The 18,151-nt window shown below is 33.4% G+C and overlaps 2 protein-coding genes across 2 annotated transcripts in view; both read right to left on the bottom strand.

Annotated features, from left to right (window-relative positions):
• LOC123906713 (phosphoacetylglucosamine mutase-like) overlaps positions 1 to 7,412 on the bottom strand; it is an 8,154-nt gene extending 742 nt beyond the window's left edge. Inside the window, exons 1-9 of the mRNA XM_045956683.1 lie at positions 7,268 to 7,412; positions 6,901 to 7,163; positions 2,743 to 2,862; positions 2,508 to 2,650; positions 2,131 to 2,382; positions 1,519 to 1,931; positions 1,255 to 1,430; positions 615 to 711; positions 3 to 189 (exon numbers count right to left, since the gene is read on the bottom strand). Of these exons, the coding sequence (XP_045812639.1) occupies positions 47 to 189; positions 615 to 711; positions 1,255 to 1,430; positions 1,519 to 1,931; positions 2,131 to 2,382; positions 2,508 to 2,650; positions 2,743 to 2,862; positions 6,901 to 7,163; positions 7,268 to 7,328 (1,668 nt within the window). The 5' untranslated portion in view covers positions 7,329 to 7,412 and the 3' untranslated portion in view covers positions 3 to 46. The remainder of the gene's footprint in view (positions 1 to 2; positions 190 to 614; positions 712 to 1,254; positions 1,431 to 1,518; positions 1,932 to 2,130; positions 2,383 to 2,507; positions 2,651 to 2,742; positions 2,863 to 6,900; positions 7,164 to 7,267) is intronic.
• Positions 7,413 to 11,725: 4,313 nt separating this feature from the next.
• On the bottom strand, positions 11,726 to 17,439 carry LOC123906714 (vacuolar protein sorting-associated protein 55 homolog). Its single transcript, XM_045956685.1, has 5 exons — positions 17,288 to 17,439; positions 12,521 to 12,660; positions 12,363 to 12,402; positions 12,150 to 12,234; positions 11,726 to 12,045 (listed from the first exon to the last, which is right to left on the bottom strand). The coding sequence occupies exons 2-5, from the start codon at positions 12,617 to 12,619 to the stop codon at positions 11,853 to 11,855; spliced, it is 417 nt and encodes a 138-aa protein (XP_045812641.1). The 5' UTR covers positions 12,620 to 12,660; positions 17,288 to 17,439; the 3' UTR covers positions 11,726 to 11,852.
• Positions 17,440 to 18,151: the final 712 nt, after the last annotated feature.

Consider the following 18,151-nt stretch of genomic DNA (forward strand, 5'->3'; position numbering starts at 1 on the left):
CTCCATGGTTGGAAAGAACTATTACACAGATATGTCAAGAACTGTTTCACCCTAAGAACTGGTCCACAAGTTTAGCCACACAGTTGGCTAGGGTATCTGCAGCTTCTTGAGTTGATGCTTCGGCATATACACGAACAACATCCTCAGTGCCTGATGGACGGACAAAGCATCGACCTTGAGTGTACTTCGCTGCAAACCAGAAAAGACACGAGACCAAGCTGCAATATTAGTACAACTGAAATTCTAAAACTTGTTTAATCTTCTAACTAAAAGGCATTAATAGATGGATGAAACTGACTGGTATTCTCTCACTCTCCAACAATTTTGGCAAGTCAATTGGATTTCAAAACATCATTAATATAATCCAACTAACAATGATGCAAAAAGAAGGAACAGTGGTTTGACGGTTTTGCATTGAAAAGCAATGAATCAATAATGAAACTAATAATAATAATGCTGATTTTTTTAGAGCAAATCTTGCAAAATTGCTGTGGAAAAATGCCACTAGTCTCTCTCCTTCAATTGGTGGATAGAAATGGACTTTAATGTCAAAATGAGTGGTGCCATATTATATCAATGGCAACAAAGAAAAAGAGAAGGAGCAAAGGAATTACCAGTTTCTGCATTGATGGCTTCCTGCAAACCAGGGGGTCTCACAACCACAGTTTCTGCATTGGCTGTAACTACGGACGTTCTGTCAGCAACTTTAACCTAACAGGTAAAAACACCAGTGGAAGCATTCATTCAGAAATATTTAAAGCAATTACTTTGAAAAAAGTTAAATTGACAAAAAAATTGTTGACATATATATAACAAAAGTAGGCACATGCTTAATCCCTTGCAAAAAATCTAGTAATAAGTAGCAACAAGTAAAAAATATAAGGGAGGGAAAACTAAAATATTTAATTGAATAAGAACTTTGCAGCCAAGGTAAAATGTGATATTTGGGTCAAAAACATGGCCACCAGATTGCAAATGCCGGCAGTTGAGACAGAAAATGATAACACAGCATGAACTGATCGTAATTCATTTTAAAACAAAGACTTGCTGGCTAGCCATGCTTACATAGCTAAAATTCTGATTAACAATTCACTAATGCATGGCAGGACCACGGATGTTATGAACTTCACCACACAGATATTATCATCTTAAATAGGAAAACAAAAGGAGCATATATTTATGATCCAGACAAAACTTCTGATAGTTTGACAAAAGTTTTGCTTTCAAAAATGATGCATGAAAATAATAACTAACCTTGAGCTGCCTACTCGGTAAATCATGATAAAGTTCATTCCATCTATGTATGGACCATCCCATGTGCTTCAATATGACTTCCACCAAGAGCACTCCACTCAAAGCATCTCCTACTGCTTGGTTGATCAACTTACTGACTGCCAATAATCTCAAAGCAGCCTTTTCTGCTTCTGAACCTGAAACAAGCAAACAAAACATTAGTATTTTGCTCTGCAGTTGATTCTTAAAATTGAAGTGCGCTTAATGAGAAACCACTGAATAAACCTTTGGATCCTGAAGAAAGCTTGTTACTTCTGACCTCTAACCACTCTATGAAAGTCTCCGAAAATAGGATAGTTCCATGGCCATTTGCCTCAAAATATATACCAATATCAAAATCAGCAGCTTTTTCATGTAAATATTTCACTCCAGTGGGAGTTAAATTGACTTCGAGTCCCAAATGTTTAAGGTAATTAGTAGAAGCCCCGTTTGCATATGCAGTCTGTATAATACCAAGACGTGATTTATCGAAGTTTTTTATGTCTTCTTTCTCATTAAGAAAACTTAGTTGCTCCCTAATAAATACAGCAAACAGGGACAGTATTTTGTCTCCATCAACAAGATCAATTGGAGCATTGCTTTCAGGTAGTACTGAAAAATAAACAAGCCGATCAGCATCTCCATCCAAACTAGCACACCTACAAATTAGAACTAACTAGCTCCATTAGCAGGACCACAATAAATAGCACCAATATATTAAATGTTAAGAAGGGTACATCTATTAAATCAAACGTCGGTGATGAGTTATCCAGTGTGAATTGATTAAATCATTCACTTTATTGAAAATTCCTGTGATGTAAATATTCAATTTTAGCATCGGATGATGAACAAACTAACCTTATGCCAGCATCTTTAGAACCAAAGCCGCGCGGAGCAACCTTCTCTTTCTGCACGTAATCAGCACCAACTCCATCATTCAATACACCTTCGTCTTGACTGCTATTTCGAACCTCAATATCTAAAACATTCAACAATTTATGAAGAATTTGAAGTTTTGCTCCACCAACACCATTAGCTCCATCCACAACCAATTTGTCATTCATCCCATCACACTTGCTTTGTCCAGTCGGGATCAAATCCATTAAGCACCTGATTCATTCACACAATGATCCTATATGATGTGTTCAATGATGGTTTTACCATCAATACCAAAAAGGAACAACATGGAATCACGTCTACGCATCATAACAATATTGGGATAGGATTGTACTAACCTGAATGAGTTGGAAAGTTGTTCAAAGTAATCTTGCTCTGACGCTTTTATTCCCTTATTTCTAGCACGAACCATCCAATGTAGTTGTGGAGTAGTCAAAATTCCCATGTCAGATGCAACAGCTCCAACAATTGAAGTGACTCCCTTCATTTTTATCCAATTATATCCAATGTTAATTTGACAAGAAAATAGAACAAAAAGCTAATAGAAGCTAAATATAGTTTACGGGCCCATACTTGTCTAGCAGCTTCAAGCAAAGCTTCTCCACTTGGCCTCGTGTCTCTCCCCAAAAGTATTTCAGCTGGCCTGACCCCATCAAATGGAATCCTTTCTTTCTCAACAAATTCAGTTATCAACTGCAAGTCCATATAGAATAACATTCATAGTGAGTTACTCCCTTCGATCTCGATTATAAGCAAAAGTACTTAACTTCATACTAATTAAAGAAACTTAGTTAAGTGTGTCAAATCTTCCTAATCTCAAGAAAATATGTGCATTTTCAAAAGTGTACTTCGTCAGACTTGTTCCATGAGAATAAAAGAGACATTAAAAAATAAAATATATATTAATTTAGGGTTATCTTGAAAATGACATTAAACATAGTGAAAGTAGTTAAATTTACTTATATGTGAGACTACAGAATATAAGTACGTTTGTTGCTTATATTTCATTCATATTATAAGAAAACTAAATAAAAGGTGAAGTATGGCTGATATGTATTCCCTCCTCAGTTCATTACTGTTAGGGCCTTTTAAATAGGGAAATTAGAAAAACCGAAATGCATTCAGCATAAAGTCCATTACTCAATCCTAAATAATAGAACAACTACTCACTAAGTCAATAAGCATGCAGTATGCAAATGTCAGGCGAAATTCCGAAAGGAATCACGCAAATGTATAACAACAAAAAACATTTGGTGATTCAAACATATTGAGTGGCCCATAAAAAAGGCTTCCAACATTTATGAATTCAACATAAACTTCCCATTAGAGAAATCGATTGATCATTGGTGCACCTTGTCAGTCTTGCATTAGTATTTTTAGTTAACTAAGTACAGAATCTATGTCCTGTCCTCTTACACATTTCTCACCGCACCTTACCACAGTGGTCAATCTTGCTTTTTCAATTGTGTTTTTAATATCAGAATGAGCAACCTGTCACTGCGTTTTTGTACAATTTCTTGCTGTTTCTTTGACACTTTATTTTATTTCTATTAGATTCAATATTTGTCAGAGTTTATGAATCGAGAATAGATCTGTTGAGGGCTGTGATTATTGGAGCAGAGGGAACTCCTTATCATGATGGCCTTTTCTTTTTTGATGTTTTCTTTCACAGTGGCTTTCCTAATGTACCTCTGGTATGTTGTTGAGATTACTGCATCTGACTTGCATTATTATTATGCACACCATCTTTTTAATCTTTAATTCAAAGTGTGACTCAAGGGACATTTTTCAATGCAGCAAGTCTACTACCACTCTGGTGGACTTCGACTCAACCCAAATTTATATAATTGTGGAAAAGTGTGCCTTACTCTACTTAACACCTGTTCTGGCAATAAAAATGAGAAGTGGCTCCCAGGCGTTTCGACAATTTTACAGGTCCTGGTCTTCATACAAGGTCTAATCTTAAATACAAAGCCTTACTTTAATGAGCCTGGATATGCACGTCTGAGTGGTTCTGCAGAGGGTGAAATGAGATCCCTGCGGTTAGGACTGTTCATGGTTCGGTTTTTTCAAATAACCGAACCGAACCATAACAATGATTCGAAAAACCGAACCGAACCGTTATGGTTTATGGTTAACCGAACCGAATTACAATTATGGTTCAGTTAACCGGTTTTTAATTTTTAACTGAACCGAACCGTTAGGCACCTTGAACTGAACTGATAACAGTTTTTATCAGAAAACTAGCTCATGAAGGCTTTGCAAGCATACAATAGAAAAGCCTAAAACCTCCACTAATGCAGGTCCTCCACTCCCCGATGCAATTAAAGGTGTCACTGCCTAATGAACAACTTATATCCATACAATAGTAAAAGCCTAAAAAATCCACTTAGTGCTGAACCTCCACTCCCTGAAGCAAGCTATGCAGTCACAATCTGATAAGCAATATATTTCCAAAGCAGCATATATGCAGTAACAGATCAACTATAATAAAACCGAAGTCCGCCACGAGTTAACAGAGCAGCTGGGCTGCACTATTAATTCCTTAATATATCTAAAAGGATCATGTCAAAGAAAGTTTTGCAGATAAAAGGCTAATTTAACTTCCAAGTATTACAAATATTATTTTACGGCGTGACAAACTACGAACACAACAAGTAACTCATATACTGATATACATAACTTTATTTTACTTTATTCTTATACTGTTATACACATATATAAAAACATGAAATCAGAAACTTTTAGTATGTAGAATTCCATGAGTAATCAAATATCAAATACGCTAAACCATAAAATCCTAAATCCCTTCTTGGTACTACCAACATCCATCCATTCCACAACATACAAGATCACAAAATTCACTTAAAATCCCCAAATTTGATCTTGGGTTTTTAAGTTTTGAGTTTGAGGTTCGGTTATCACGGCTTGGTTCGGTTAACTGCGGTTCGGTTCACAGTTAGAGAACCGTCCAAATATTAATGGTTTGGTTCGCAACTTATAGTATGGTTCGGTTATTTGTGGTTCGGTTAGGCGGTTCGGTTCACAGTTAATAATGAACAGTCCTACGTGCGGTATAATGAAGCCACTTTTCTCTTATCATTGAGGACAATGGTTTATCTGATAAGAAGGCCTCCAAAGGTTTGATTCTAGAAACATCTTTTGGTTCAACTCTTTATCTATCTTATCTCATATAATGTATATTATTTTAGATAGTTTCCTTTGTTAGTTGTCATGTTAACTCATTGCACCTCAGCAAAGTGTTGCCTATAAATTCTTCTGCTGTGCCTTTTGGCATGCTTTGGAGTAGGGGTGTGCAAAAAATTTGGCTATCCTTAACCAAATTACTAACCAATCCATATCCAATCTTAGTTTGAAAAATCCATTTAAAAAAAAAAACCACACCACTCCAATAAAAAAACACCAATTATAAACCATAACCACATTTTGTAATTTGGTTTGGAATTGGTTTGAAAATTCAGGCCCAATAGCTAATTCAGGCCCAATCTTCAATTTTTTAAAATTTTTTAAATTGTTTATTATATAATAAAATAATTAATTAAAAGAGATGGTGGAGGACCGGTGGTCAACACGACGGTCAACGGCGGACAATCGGTGGCCAGCACGGCGGCGCTCCGACCGGCGCGACGGCGGGCGGCGGTTTTCCGGCGGACCTCCGGCGACTTTCACGGCGGTCAGTGGTGGTGCTCCGCCGGCCGGCCGGCCACCACCAACCACCCATACTATTTTATTTTAAAAATCAGACTTTTAATAATTATTTTAAACATAATTAAAAAATCAGTTTTTAATGTTTTTAGTTTTTAAAAAAATCAGTTTTTTTTAAAAATAATTAAAAAAATCAGTTTTTTTTAAAAAAAAATTTAAAAATCAGTTTTTAATGTTTTTAGTTTTTCAAAAATTTAGTATTTTAATTTTTTTCCTATAATAAATATTAGTTTCTTTTGTATTTAAAAATCAGATTTTTTAATTTTAAAAATTACTCTTTTTTTAAATAATAAAAAATATGTTTAAAACAATATAAAAAACAAGTTTTCGGCTAAGTAAAAAATAATTTGGGTTTAGAAAAAAAAACTTTGTGGGTTGATTATAAACCAATTCAATCATAAAATTAATGAAAAATTATGTTTTTAAAATAATTAATAAATCTATTTTTTTAATCAACTAATAAAAAAAATTAGTTTAAGTAAGAAACCTATTTAAAATTGGATCATGTGAATAACCTAAATTTTATTACAAACCAGTTATAAATTGGTTTCGATCCGGTTAATAACCAAATCCAAATTAGTTTTAAAAAATAACCGGTTTGTCATTGAAATTAAAATGGTTTTGGTTTAGAACCAAAACCATCAATTTAGTGTGGTGTGGTTTCCAAACCATGCACATCCCTACTTTGGAGGGACAGAAGAGAATAGTTTTTTTTTTTTTTTAACAAACCAAAAGACAGAAGAGAATAGTGAAAGTCTTGATGAATAATTATCTACATCTAACAAATTAGTGATTTTAGTCTCTCATTAGTCTTCTATTATCAGGACTAAAACACACAATTTTCTATTTTTTTAAGAACTAAAAAATGTACTACAATATTATCATCATATCTCACGAAATCATCATTACCACGTCACAACATCAAAAGAAAATGAAGATTTTTATTTTTTATTTTTTGATCACGCAACATCAAAGGGGGAAACATTGAAGTGAAGAATCCAAAACCTGGAGAAGTTGTTGAGGAGAAGCAGCATTGGCAAGTTCATCAGCGAAAGGTTCCCAATCCTGAGACAACATACCTCCACTCGGATCAGCAATTTTAACACCATTATCAGAAACCTTATTATGTGAAGCAGTAATCATAACTCCGATCACTGACTGTGTTTTCAACGATCTAAGAGCTGCCAGAATTCCAACTCTATACACCGTCGACGATAGAATCGATGCATCTTCTCTAAACCCCGCAGTACCGTACGATACCTTCACTCCTACAAAAAAATTAAAAAATCTCAACCGTATTAACAATAATCAGAAAACGAAAACGACGCCGTTGAATTAGTTAGTATATACTGTGAAAAATGGAATTGCGAACCTTGAGGAATCAAGAAGCGAGAAGAAGATTCCAGAATCAGAGACTTTTGTAATTCGTTCATCGCACCGTACACAGACCCAGATTACTGAAAGAACAATGCAGTTAGTTTTAGTTATATAGTCATAGGAGTAGTGAATTCAATTAAAAAAAAAAAAAGAAAGGGCAAAAACGTAATTTGACGCATTAGGGTTTTGAAGGGGGAATTAGGGTTTGGGTTGGAAAGTTTACCATCTTTTATATATTATATAGTCATAGGAGTAGTGAATTCAATTAAAAAAAAAAAAAAAAGAAAGGGCAAAAACGTAATTTGACACATTAGGGTTTTGAAGGGGGAATTAGGGTTTGGGTTGGAAAGTTTACCAAAAATATGTTTAAAACAATATAAAAAACAAGTTTTCGGCTAAGTAAAAAATAATTTGGGCTTAGAAAAAAAAACTTTGTGGGTTGATTATAAACCAATTCAATCATAAAATTAATGAAAAATTATGTTTTTAAAATAATTAATAAATCTATTTTTTTAATCAACTAATAAAAAAAATTAGTTTAAGTAAGAAACCTATTTAAAATTGGATCATGTGAATAACCTAAATTTTATTACAAACCAGTTATAAATTGGTTTCGATCCGGTTAATAACCAAATCCAAATTAGTTTTAAAAAATAACCGGTTTGTCATTGAAATTAAAATGGTTTTGGTTTAGAACCAAAACCATCAATTTAGTGTGGTGTGGTTTCCAAACCATGCACATCCCTACTTTGGAGGGACAGAAGAGAATAGTTTTTTTTTTTTTTTAACAAACCAAAAGACAGAAGAGAATAGTGAAAGTCTTGATGAATAATTATCTACATCTAACAAATTAGTGATTTTAGTCTCTCATTAGTCTTCTATTATCAGGACTAAAACACACAATTTTCTATTTTTTTAAGAACTAAAAAATGTACTACAATATTATCATCATATCTCACGAAATCATCATTACCACGTCACAACATCAAAAGAAAATGAAGATTTTTATTTTTTATTTTTTGATCACGCAACATCAAAGGGGGAAACATTGAAGTGAAGAATCCAAAACCTGGAGAAGTTGTTGAGGAGAAGCAGCATTGGCAAGTTCATCAGCGAAAGGTTCCCAATCCTGAGACAACATACCTCCACTCGGATCAGCAATTTTAACACCATTATCAGAAACCTTATTATGTGAAGCAGTAATCATAACTCCGATCACTGACTGTGTTTTCAACGATCTAAGAGCTGCCAGAATTCCAACTCTATACACCGTCGACGATAGAATCGATGCATCTTCTCTAAACCCCGCAGTACCGTACGATACCTTCACTCCTACAAAAAAATTAAAAAATCTCAACCGTATTAACAATAATCAGAAAACGAAAACGACGCCGTTGAATTAGTTAGTATATACTGTGAAAAATGGAATTGCGAACCTTGAGGAATCAAGAAGCGAGAAGAAGATTCCAGAATCAGAGACTTTTGTAATTCGTTCATCGCACCGTACACAGACCCAGATTACTGAAAGAACAATGCAGTTAGTTTTAGTTATATAGTCATAGGAGTAGTGAATTCAATTAAAAAAAAAAAAGAAAGGGCAAAAACGTAATTTGACGCATTAGGGTTTTGAAGGGGGAATTAGGGTTTGGGTTGGAAAGTTTACCATCTTTTATATATTATATAGTCATAGGAGTAGTGAATTCAATTAAAAAAAAAAAAGAAAGGGCAAAAACGTAATTTGACGCATTAGGGTTTTGAAGGGGGAATTAGGGTTTGGGTTGGAAAGTTTACCATCTTTTATATATAGATAGATAAATTGAAATGAAATCCCTAGATAGAGTTTAGTTAAGCATAATGGGTTTACTGTGGTGGCGGAAGGGACAGAATTCTCAACCGGAAACGGAGAACACGAAGAATGGTGGTGTGGCGGCGGCGGGGATGAACGGTGCGGTGAAAGTTCCTCGACCTCAAAACGCGAGTATATCCATTTTCGAGTTTGGTTCGGTTGCTGCTTCTACTGATAAAGTTACACTTGCTGGTTATTGTTCCGTTTCTGAAGATCTTGAGCCTTGTCGTTGGGAGATTCTTCCTGCAATTGGATCCAACGCTCCACAGTTTCGCGTTGTTTTCTAATTATATGTTATATGTACTCTTGTTTATTTCGATGATGTGTTACTTTGTATTGACATGGCTTATTAGTTATGAATTATGAACGAATTGGGTTATCTCTTTCCATTTATTTATTCTAAGTTGTGATGTGTTCCAATGATTAGAATTGTTCTTTAACTAGTAGAGTAGAGACATTAGGAATACTAATTTTAGTAGAGACGGCCCATTTGGGTTGTTGTGGTGGAATTGACTTGGGACCTAAGAGTGTGCTCCCCTTAAGGTTTCAAGTTCGATTCTCTCCAGTGCTGATATGGGTGGGCTAATTTAGCTTATTAAAAAAAAACTAAATTTTAGTAGAGACGTGACAATGTCCATATTGTTATGTTAGTATCAAACCTATCATCTCGGTTCTAATTTGGAATCTTGCAGTGTGTGTGAGTTTCAGTAGTATGGTATCTACCCGTTAATCTGTAAACCAGTGAAAGAAGAATAGTGTCTATAGGACTCTACCTAAGTTGTAACTTGTAACATGAATAGCAGTGTGCGCAAAGCACCACAATTGTGTTGGCAGCGAGAGACGCCACACAACACAGTGGTGGATCTTGCTGGCGGAGCAGGGAGGCTCCGTGCCCACTCTTGTTTATTCCCTTCTCTGTATTAATACATATTGATATTTGTTTTACTGAATGTTTGTTATTTATAGGATTGTGAGGAGTAGCTCAATTGATGCCAGTGATGGTTGGTTATATGAGATGTGAAAAAAAATTGACGAGAAATGTTCTAGAATTCAATCGAAAATACATCTCAGAACATTTGATAAGTTATTCACTGCCTTTGCCTTTCCATTTACTGATGCATTAAGTACTACTAATTGCTTTTTCAGAGCATTACTGGTACTTTTTTTCATTGCCTTGCATTGTGATTCTTTTTCAAGGATTTGGAATTGATGATAAACCAGTTTCATCTTTCTTAGTGTCTTTCATTGTGATTATTTTTCCTATGACATTGATCACCAGTGCTAACATTGTTAGCTATATATTTTGCAATCTGCATGTACAATTTCAATATCATCTCACCCTTTTATGTATCAGGCCAAAAAAATTGCTTCTTTTTTATAGTTTTAGAGTTATCAACTTTCTAGGTAGCAACCGCATTTTTTTACTCTAACCACTGGCGTGAAAAATGAGACATTCTATGGAGAAGATAGCCTGTTGGAGATGCTGTTAAGGCTGAAATTTGTTTTTTTGGTTATAAAATTTGATTTTTATGATCTTGTACTTTGAAGTTGGGATCAATGTAATCGTGTTCCTCAATCTAAAGATGATGTCAATGGTGGTAGACTTGCTGTCAAAGGCTAAATTTTTTGTTGTACCATTTGATCTTTATGATACTGTACTTTGAAGTTGTGAGTAATGTAACATACAGTACATGTAAAAATATGTTTATCAATCAAAAAAAATTGGAAAAGATTTTGTCTCGATACCATTATTAGCAAATTTTAATAATTCTCAATCCCCGCAAGAATTGAGATTTTCTGTGTGAAAACTTCCCTCTACCTTTCTCGATATCTCTCACTTATAACACACTGTCCTCTTAATTTCCTCTCTTTTTCATCTTTTTCTGACTTATCTAAATAAAAAATGCTTAAAGTCACAAAAAAAAAAAAATAGGGGATAGAAAATCTCAAGGATTCTTTGACTTTGTAGAAAAAATTGTCCTCGTTCTCTCTACCTCTCACCTATTCTTTTTTCTCACTTATAAAAATGTCTAAAGTCACCAAGTTAGAGAATGTCAGTATGTCCTGTAAGACACTCACTCTTATCTTATAATCTTAGTACCCTCTACGATTTACCAAAAAATAGAGGATGCAAAGTTAGCGAATCTCAATCCTTCTTTTAAATCCAAAACGCCAACTTGGCTAACAAAAATTCTTGATGTATAATACTACTCAAAAGAAACTAAAAGAACAATACTGAAATGTATACTTCAAAAAAATGGCTAAAATACATTTGATCATTTATCTTTTACTCAAAATTCCTTTATCACCCATTCATGAGATTGGGGATTTAGGATATTTTTTTATTGAAGTATGAGATTGCAAATCATTAACAGTGTTTGGATTTGGGATTCAATGAATTTTCTTTCTTTCATTTTTGAATAAATTTTATGGATGTTGTGAGAAAATGATGAATCCTAAATCAAATTAGGATTTTGGGAAAGAAAAGATTGACACATTAACATTAAAATATTTTACCTTTAAAAAAACTTAGTATGACTATCTACGATAGAGGCACTTATTCCCCTCAAGTGTGTGGAAGTGGTTAGAAAAGTCAAAGCAAGAATGTAGTATAGGTTTATCAAATATTTAAACTGGGGGAGTATGTTGAGCAAATGTAAAAGCAATAGCACACAAAATGAACAAATGTAATACATTTTTACATCAATGAAGCAATCCTTGCTGAACTCCTTTTTCATAGCATACTGTAACTATCTTCATCACTCAGCCACAGGAAACACAATATGGCTAATACGAACACAAAGAAGGAAGACAGTTCCATTGCAAAGGCTGCCCAACCAATCACCCCGGCATGTTTTAATATGCTCGGAATGGCAATGCCTCCGAGAGTTGATGCTCCGGTCAAGAACTTGGCAAAATTCACCCAGCTGCTCCACCATTGAGCATATCAAGATACAATTTCTATTTAGCAAGTTCTATGATAAAAATTGAATGATCTTACTTCTTAATTTAGCCAAAAGAAACAGCTTACCTATTATCAGATTCAGAATATATTGAAGAACCATCAGACCCAGCAAAGAACAGCAAAGGCATCGGAAGAAGCACGTACGTTATAGCTGCAAGAGAACAAAACACCGATTGTTAATAACGACCAAGAAGATGTTCTCCCCCTTACAATCCCATCAATGAAAATATATAAATATGCAGTATACTGCAATCGTATTTCAATGATGTTTTATCTCACCACTAAGCATCGGCCACCAATTATTATACAAAGCACATGCCTGACAATATTAAAACAAACGTGTGAGTAAACCAGTGACATTTTTACATGGAAGATGTCATCTCTGTTTTTTTTTTTTTTTTTTAATGTATAAAACCAGGAACAGAAACAATACTGACCAGAATTTGCAAGACGATTCCTCCTGAGACCAAAATGGCTAAAAAGAGAAGCTTCCCTGTGTTCAAACAGTAACGTACATATCCCGGTATGTCATCCATCTTCAAATCACCTCATGTTACAGAGAGCACGCAATATATAACTAAAACAAAGATCTTGTTAGCATAGTGCTATGAGATGAGAAGAAAATACTAGTAAATTAAGAAGTAACACTAGCACATATATGATAACGAGATGAAATTGAAACAACAGTGAAAGTTCATATTCAAAATTTGTGATTATCTTAATTATACCACATTCAAATCATACACCGATCATATAAAGCCTATCTATGCATTGGCCAGACATTACTTGTCTCGCGGCCGAACTCTGGATTACCAGGGCCCCTTCCCTTGAGAATCAGAGGGTTAATACCAACAACAATAAAAAGCATGTCTATGCATCAAGAATGCAAGCCCAGTAGCTTAAGATCAAGAACAAGCAATTCAAACAATAAACCAATTATATAAAAAATATAACAGAAGCCATATTTTGTTGTTAATCAACACCATTAATAACAATACGAGCTTATTCCAACTGATTCAACCATAATTTGGCATACAAGATAATTAAGAATTAAGATTGAATAATCATCATCATATGACATAATTGCATCAGAATGTTGATTACCAGCATGATTATGATTGATGAGTAATAGCAAAGTACTAAGTTACTACGAGATTGAAAATGGATTCAGCAACCTAATAATAATTGTATAAAAGATTAGTAACCCTAATAACTTGAAAATTGGTACCTCGAAGTCAAAACCCAGACAAGAATTGGAATTGGAATTGGAATTGAAACGGTTTTTGTATGGGTTTTGGATAATATAACGACAGAAGCAGCGATGCGTATCTGCCACTGAGCAGCGTAGCGTAGCGGTCCGATATTGGAAGGATACTCCGTTGAAATTTTTGAATTCGGGCAAACAGTAGCGTTGAAATTTTTAAGAAGAGAATGTCATTTTTAATTAACTCCCACAAAATCACAAAACTCTCTCGACATTATTTTTTACAATTACGCGTGAATGATACCTAATATACATTTTTATGTGTGTGTGACCAAATAAGGTGTTCTTGTGACCATCTAAATATTTTTCTACAAATATTTGATAGGATAGTTGACCGTCTCTTCACGTGGTTACGATGTTTGATCCCAAAATCTCATGTCATTGACCTCTCCTATGTGTCTTACCTCATTCTGCATGAAAACGAGACTTTGAATATTCGGTTGATAAATGCAATTGTTTTTGCCTTTTGAAGTCTCTCAAATTTTGTAGTTACTCCTCTCAAATTCAAATTGGATAGACACATTGATTTGACGCCCTCACAAAAAAAAAGTGTATTTTTTCGTCAAACGTGCTTATTATACTGTAAGAATGTTTTAAGAATCTAAATTGTCCTCTCACTTATTTATCTTAAGGGTCATGCTAAACAGTGCCCCCGGGGCACTTGTTAAGCATACCTAAAAAGGAAATAAAAAATAAAATTTATATTGAAAAAACAACTTTTTGTATTTTTGAGACATTGAATGCACGCATTTCAATATAAAATTTCTATTTTAACATGCTTAACCAGTACCCCAGATGCACTGTTTTAGCATTTTCCTTATCTTAAAAGGTGAAATTTAAGTAACTTGGCTACTTGTTCTATTTTTATGTATAAACTAAACTAACTTTAATATGATAAAGAAATTCAAATATATAATTAATTGTTGGTCCAAATTAGTTAGTTTTTTGTGTGTAGATAGACGAAATGGTAAACCATCGGAAACTCGCACACATAAAGTGGAGGGAATCGAAATTCAAACCCCAGTCATAGCGTCCGACACTAGAGATCAATTGAGACGATCTAGACCGTTTAATATAGTACCTAAACGGACAAGCAATCGATTAAACATTTGAATTTCGACAATCGGACATTTTTACCTCGATAATTTAAAATTCAAATATATAATTAATTGTTGGTCCAAATTAGTTAGTCTTTTGTGTGTAGATAGACGAAATGGTAAACCATCGAAAACTCTCACACATAAAGTGGAGGGGACCGAAATTCAAACCCCGATCATAGCGTCCGACACTAGAGATCTCGAGATTTATTCCAATTGAACTAAGATCTATTGCACGTCCAAATTAGCTTTTTTGGTAAAAAAAGAAAAAGGAGCAAATCAAATTAGTTTTTTTTTTAAAAAAGTTAATAAAATTGAACAAAAGAAAAAGTTAACCAAAGGATTGAACTCAAAGCCAATAGTTTCAAAAATAAAATAATGTTACCATAAAAATATTGGCTTCAAGAAGACTTGAATAAGGAAATCAGAAACCACTGCACCAAGCAGCATTGTTATGGCATTATTTAGTTTCCTAATATATATATACAGGTTAAAAGGAACGACAGAAAAAAAAAGGCTGTTCATCTTCAACCTCTAGCCGCTGCAGATTTAGATCCAGTAGTTGCAGGGCAATTTTATCATAAAAAAATCACAATTAATAACCCATAAATATCCTACAAATCATTTATAATATATTTCTGATTTTAATTTTAATTAAAAATGTGTTAAATCAAATACTAAAATCAAAATCTTACAAAATATGAAGAACAAATAACTCATATTTGCTAAAGAACTACTCAAATTTGTCGAAGAAAATACCCAAATTTAATACCTAAATCATATTACCCATTATGCAAAAGAAGAATATTGGTAAGAAGAAATAGATGCATTTAGAGAAGAAGAAGTAAAAAGAGATTTTTGAGAATACTTAAGTTGCATATCAAGAGGAAGAAGATGGAAGAGAATGATGAATAAATAATACGCTAAAAAAAATGGAAGAGAATGATACAAAACATGAATTGGAAGATGAATGTATTTACAATTGTTAAAAGTTATGTGGTAACAATTGAAAATTAATTATATTTTAATAATATTATAAATCACATTTTAATAGACCAATATACTTAAGACACTTATGATGGGCTACCTGACCCAATCTTATAGAATGGGTAGTTAAGAATTTGCCATACTGATATAACAAGTTGTAATGGTTCAGTCTCCGACTTTTGTGTGTGGACTGTGGATAAAATTTAAATTTTAGGTTGAGAGTGAATAACCCAACTTGTTTGCTCCATTTTTTTATATATAGAGATTAGTCACGGTTAAACACAATGAAACATATTTTCCGATAAAAACTAATCACTATTAAACGGTGGCGAAAATTTTAGTTGGGAGGTGAGAATCAACCTTTATGTTTTATAAATTCTTTGACGAAAATTAGTCTTTACTAAATGATGATGAAAACTTCCGTTTGGAGGAGATAACACACTTCGTGTGCCCTATAAAATCCCCAATGGAGATTAGTTATTCTTGAACAATGGTAAAAACTTTGTATTTATAATATGATAGAAAAAAAAAATGTCCAGAAACCAATTTTACATTACATCCGATGGAAATCCATTATTTTTACATTAAATATCATCGTATCAGGATCAGACTAAATAAAATCTCTTTGACAAACACTATCAATTTGACCATTATTATTTTATCAAAATACTCATTTTCCTAATGAACAAGTTACTCAAAACCCCTCACCAATTCTAACTCTCAAGTTGTTACCTATTCAAATTAATTCTACTAAACTATAATGCTGACCAAAAACGAACCAACGTCGAAATCATGTCCGGAAAGCCTAGTGAACTACCCCAAAACTCTGCTGGACAGAACAGCAGTAAGCTGTATTGACAGACTCAGAAAGAAACAGATTTCGGTGATTGGTCGCAAGTACTTAATTGTGTTAACTACTTTGGTAAACAATTTTACGTTAATAAAATAACTTATATACTTGAAGACTTTGTTAATTTAGTTCTTCTATTATCTTCATGAAGACCATGGAACGGTCATGCTTTATTTCCCCAACACAAGCCATGCTTCAGGGATATAAACTATACAAGGTTTCATAGCTTGTAACATACATACAAGGTTGCTACTTAACAATTATCAAAACAGCCCATTGGAACAGTGCACACCAGGTTAGACTATGGTCCTAAAACTAATTTGGTATCAGACAAGTACTAAAATCAGACCTGGAGCGAGAACAATCCGCTTCCGAGCTAACTTTATTATCCTTAGTTAATCTTGTATTTCCCTTCTGTACACAAGCAGACCTCAGCCATATGAAAAGTGATATTAAAGCTTGGTTTTTAAGTTCCCAAACAACTCCAAAACAGTTCTAAATTATTCCAATGTTAATTTCCTATGATTACTATTCAATTAGGAATTAATTTTGTGATTGAAGAACACATAGTTTATGGTTTTAATCTCTAATTAGAAATTCTGATTTTCTTTCCACTTTTCAATCCAAAACATACACACTCAAAACATAAATGTATAAACCAATATTTCAAAACAAAGTTGCAGGATGTAAAATCACAAATTATAACAGATTAAGACAAAACGAAATTACACTCCGAAGTACAAAATCACCAATCAGAATCACAGACCAGAAATCAAAAGGAAGGAATTAAAGAAAGCATAAATCTATTCTAATTCGCCCAATTACTAAACATAAGACCAGAAATTCAAGAATGGCTTATGCTAATTCAAAAGGGTAGAATGAAAATAGAATAACCACATAGTAACAAAATTAAAAGGTACGGGACAGAAATCAAAATAAAAGAAATAGAGAGACATAAGAACTTAATCTAATCCAACCAATTACGAAGTATTAGTTTTCCCCTAACCTTAAGTTTTGATGAATTCTTTCTTTGATCCTAGCTGCTGAAATCCTTTCTTCTCCTTCCTATGGCGGCTGCCGGCGGCTGCCTCTACCTCCTCTCTACCTCAATTTTTCTGATTTTCTTTCTAAGTTACAAAACTAGGTTAATTCCAGGTTTTATTAAACTAGTTTTAACATAATTCTTATTTTTTTTGGGCTTCCTATCTGCACCCCTCTTTTACTTCGTGTTATCAAACCCAAGTCCACTTACTACTTTTCTATTATTACTATTATTTTCTACTTTTCTGTTCTAACTAAAATAAGTCATAAACCCACCTTCTAAACTCGTCTACTATGTGCGCTAACAATTTCTCAATTCTTGTCAATTTCTAACTACTAATTTTCTTCTAATTTTATTGTCTAAAATTCTAAATTTGAGTTTACTAAAAATTCTATTATTATAATTTCTTAATTCCATTTTCTATACTAACTAAATAAATGAATAAATATACTAAATCTGTCTCTTAAGTTACATAAATTCTTAACTCTTGCTAATCACTAACTACTAAAAATCCAACTATTATATTTACCCGTAAGGTACCCCACAAACACACAAGACCAGAAAATTGCAAAACATGAAGAAATAATTAAATAAATGAATAAAAATAACCTAATACAATATATTCTAAAAACCGGGGCGTTACAAATATCACATTTAAAATCAAAATTCACCGCTTCTGACAAAAAAATCGTCACTTTTAGGGCAAAAAATATGAGTTATGACCAAAATTGTAAAAAATGTGAAAATAGAGGGACCAAAAAGTTTAATTTTAAAATAAGGGAATCAAACGTGCAATTAAGGCTTTTTTTTTTAATGTTGATGTGTCCC

Source organism: Trifolium pratense, linkage group LG2 (genome assembly GCF_020283565.1).
Source record: "Trifolium pratense cultivar HEN17-A07 linkage group LG2, ARS_RC_1.1, whole genome shotgun sequence".
Classification (NCBI taxonomy): Eukaryota; Viridiplantae; Streptophyta; class Magnoliopsida; order Fabales; family Fabaceae; genus Trifolium; species Trifolium pratense.

Coding starts and splice junctions, on each gene's coding strand:
- LOC123906714 (XM_045956685.1), bottom strand. CDS start 12,619: ATGGATGACATACCGGGATATGTACGTTACTGTTTGAACACAGGGAAG. Junction 12,235..12,362: donor TTGGTGGCCGATGCTTAGTG/GTGAGATAAAAC, acceptor GTTCTCTTGCAG/CTATAACGTACGTGCTTCTT. Junction 12,046..12,149: donor TATTCTGAATCTGATAATAG/GTAAGCTGTTTC, acceptor ATGGTGGAGCAG/CTGGGTGAATTTTGCCAAGT.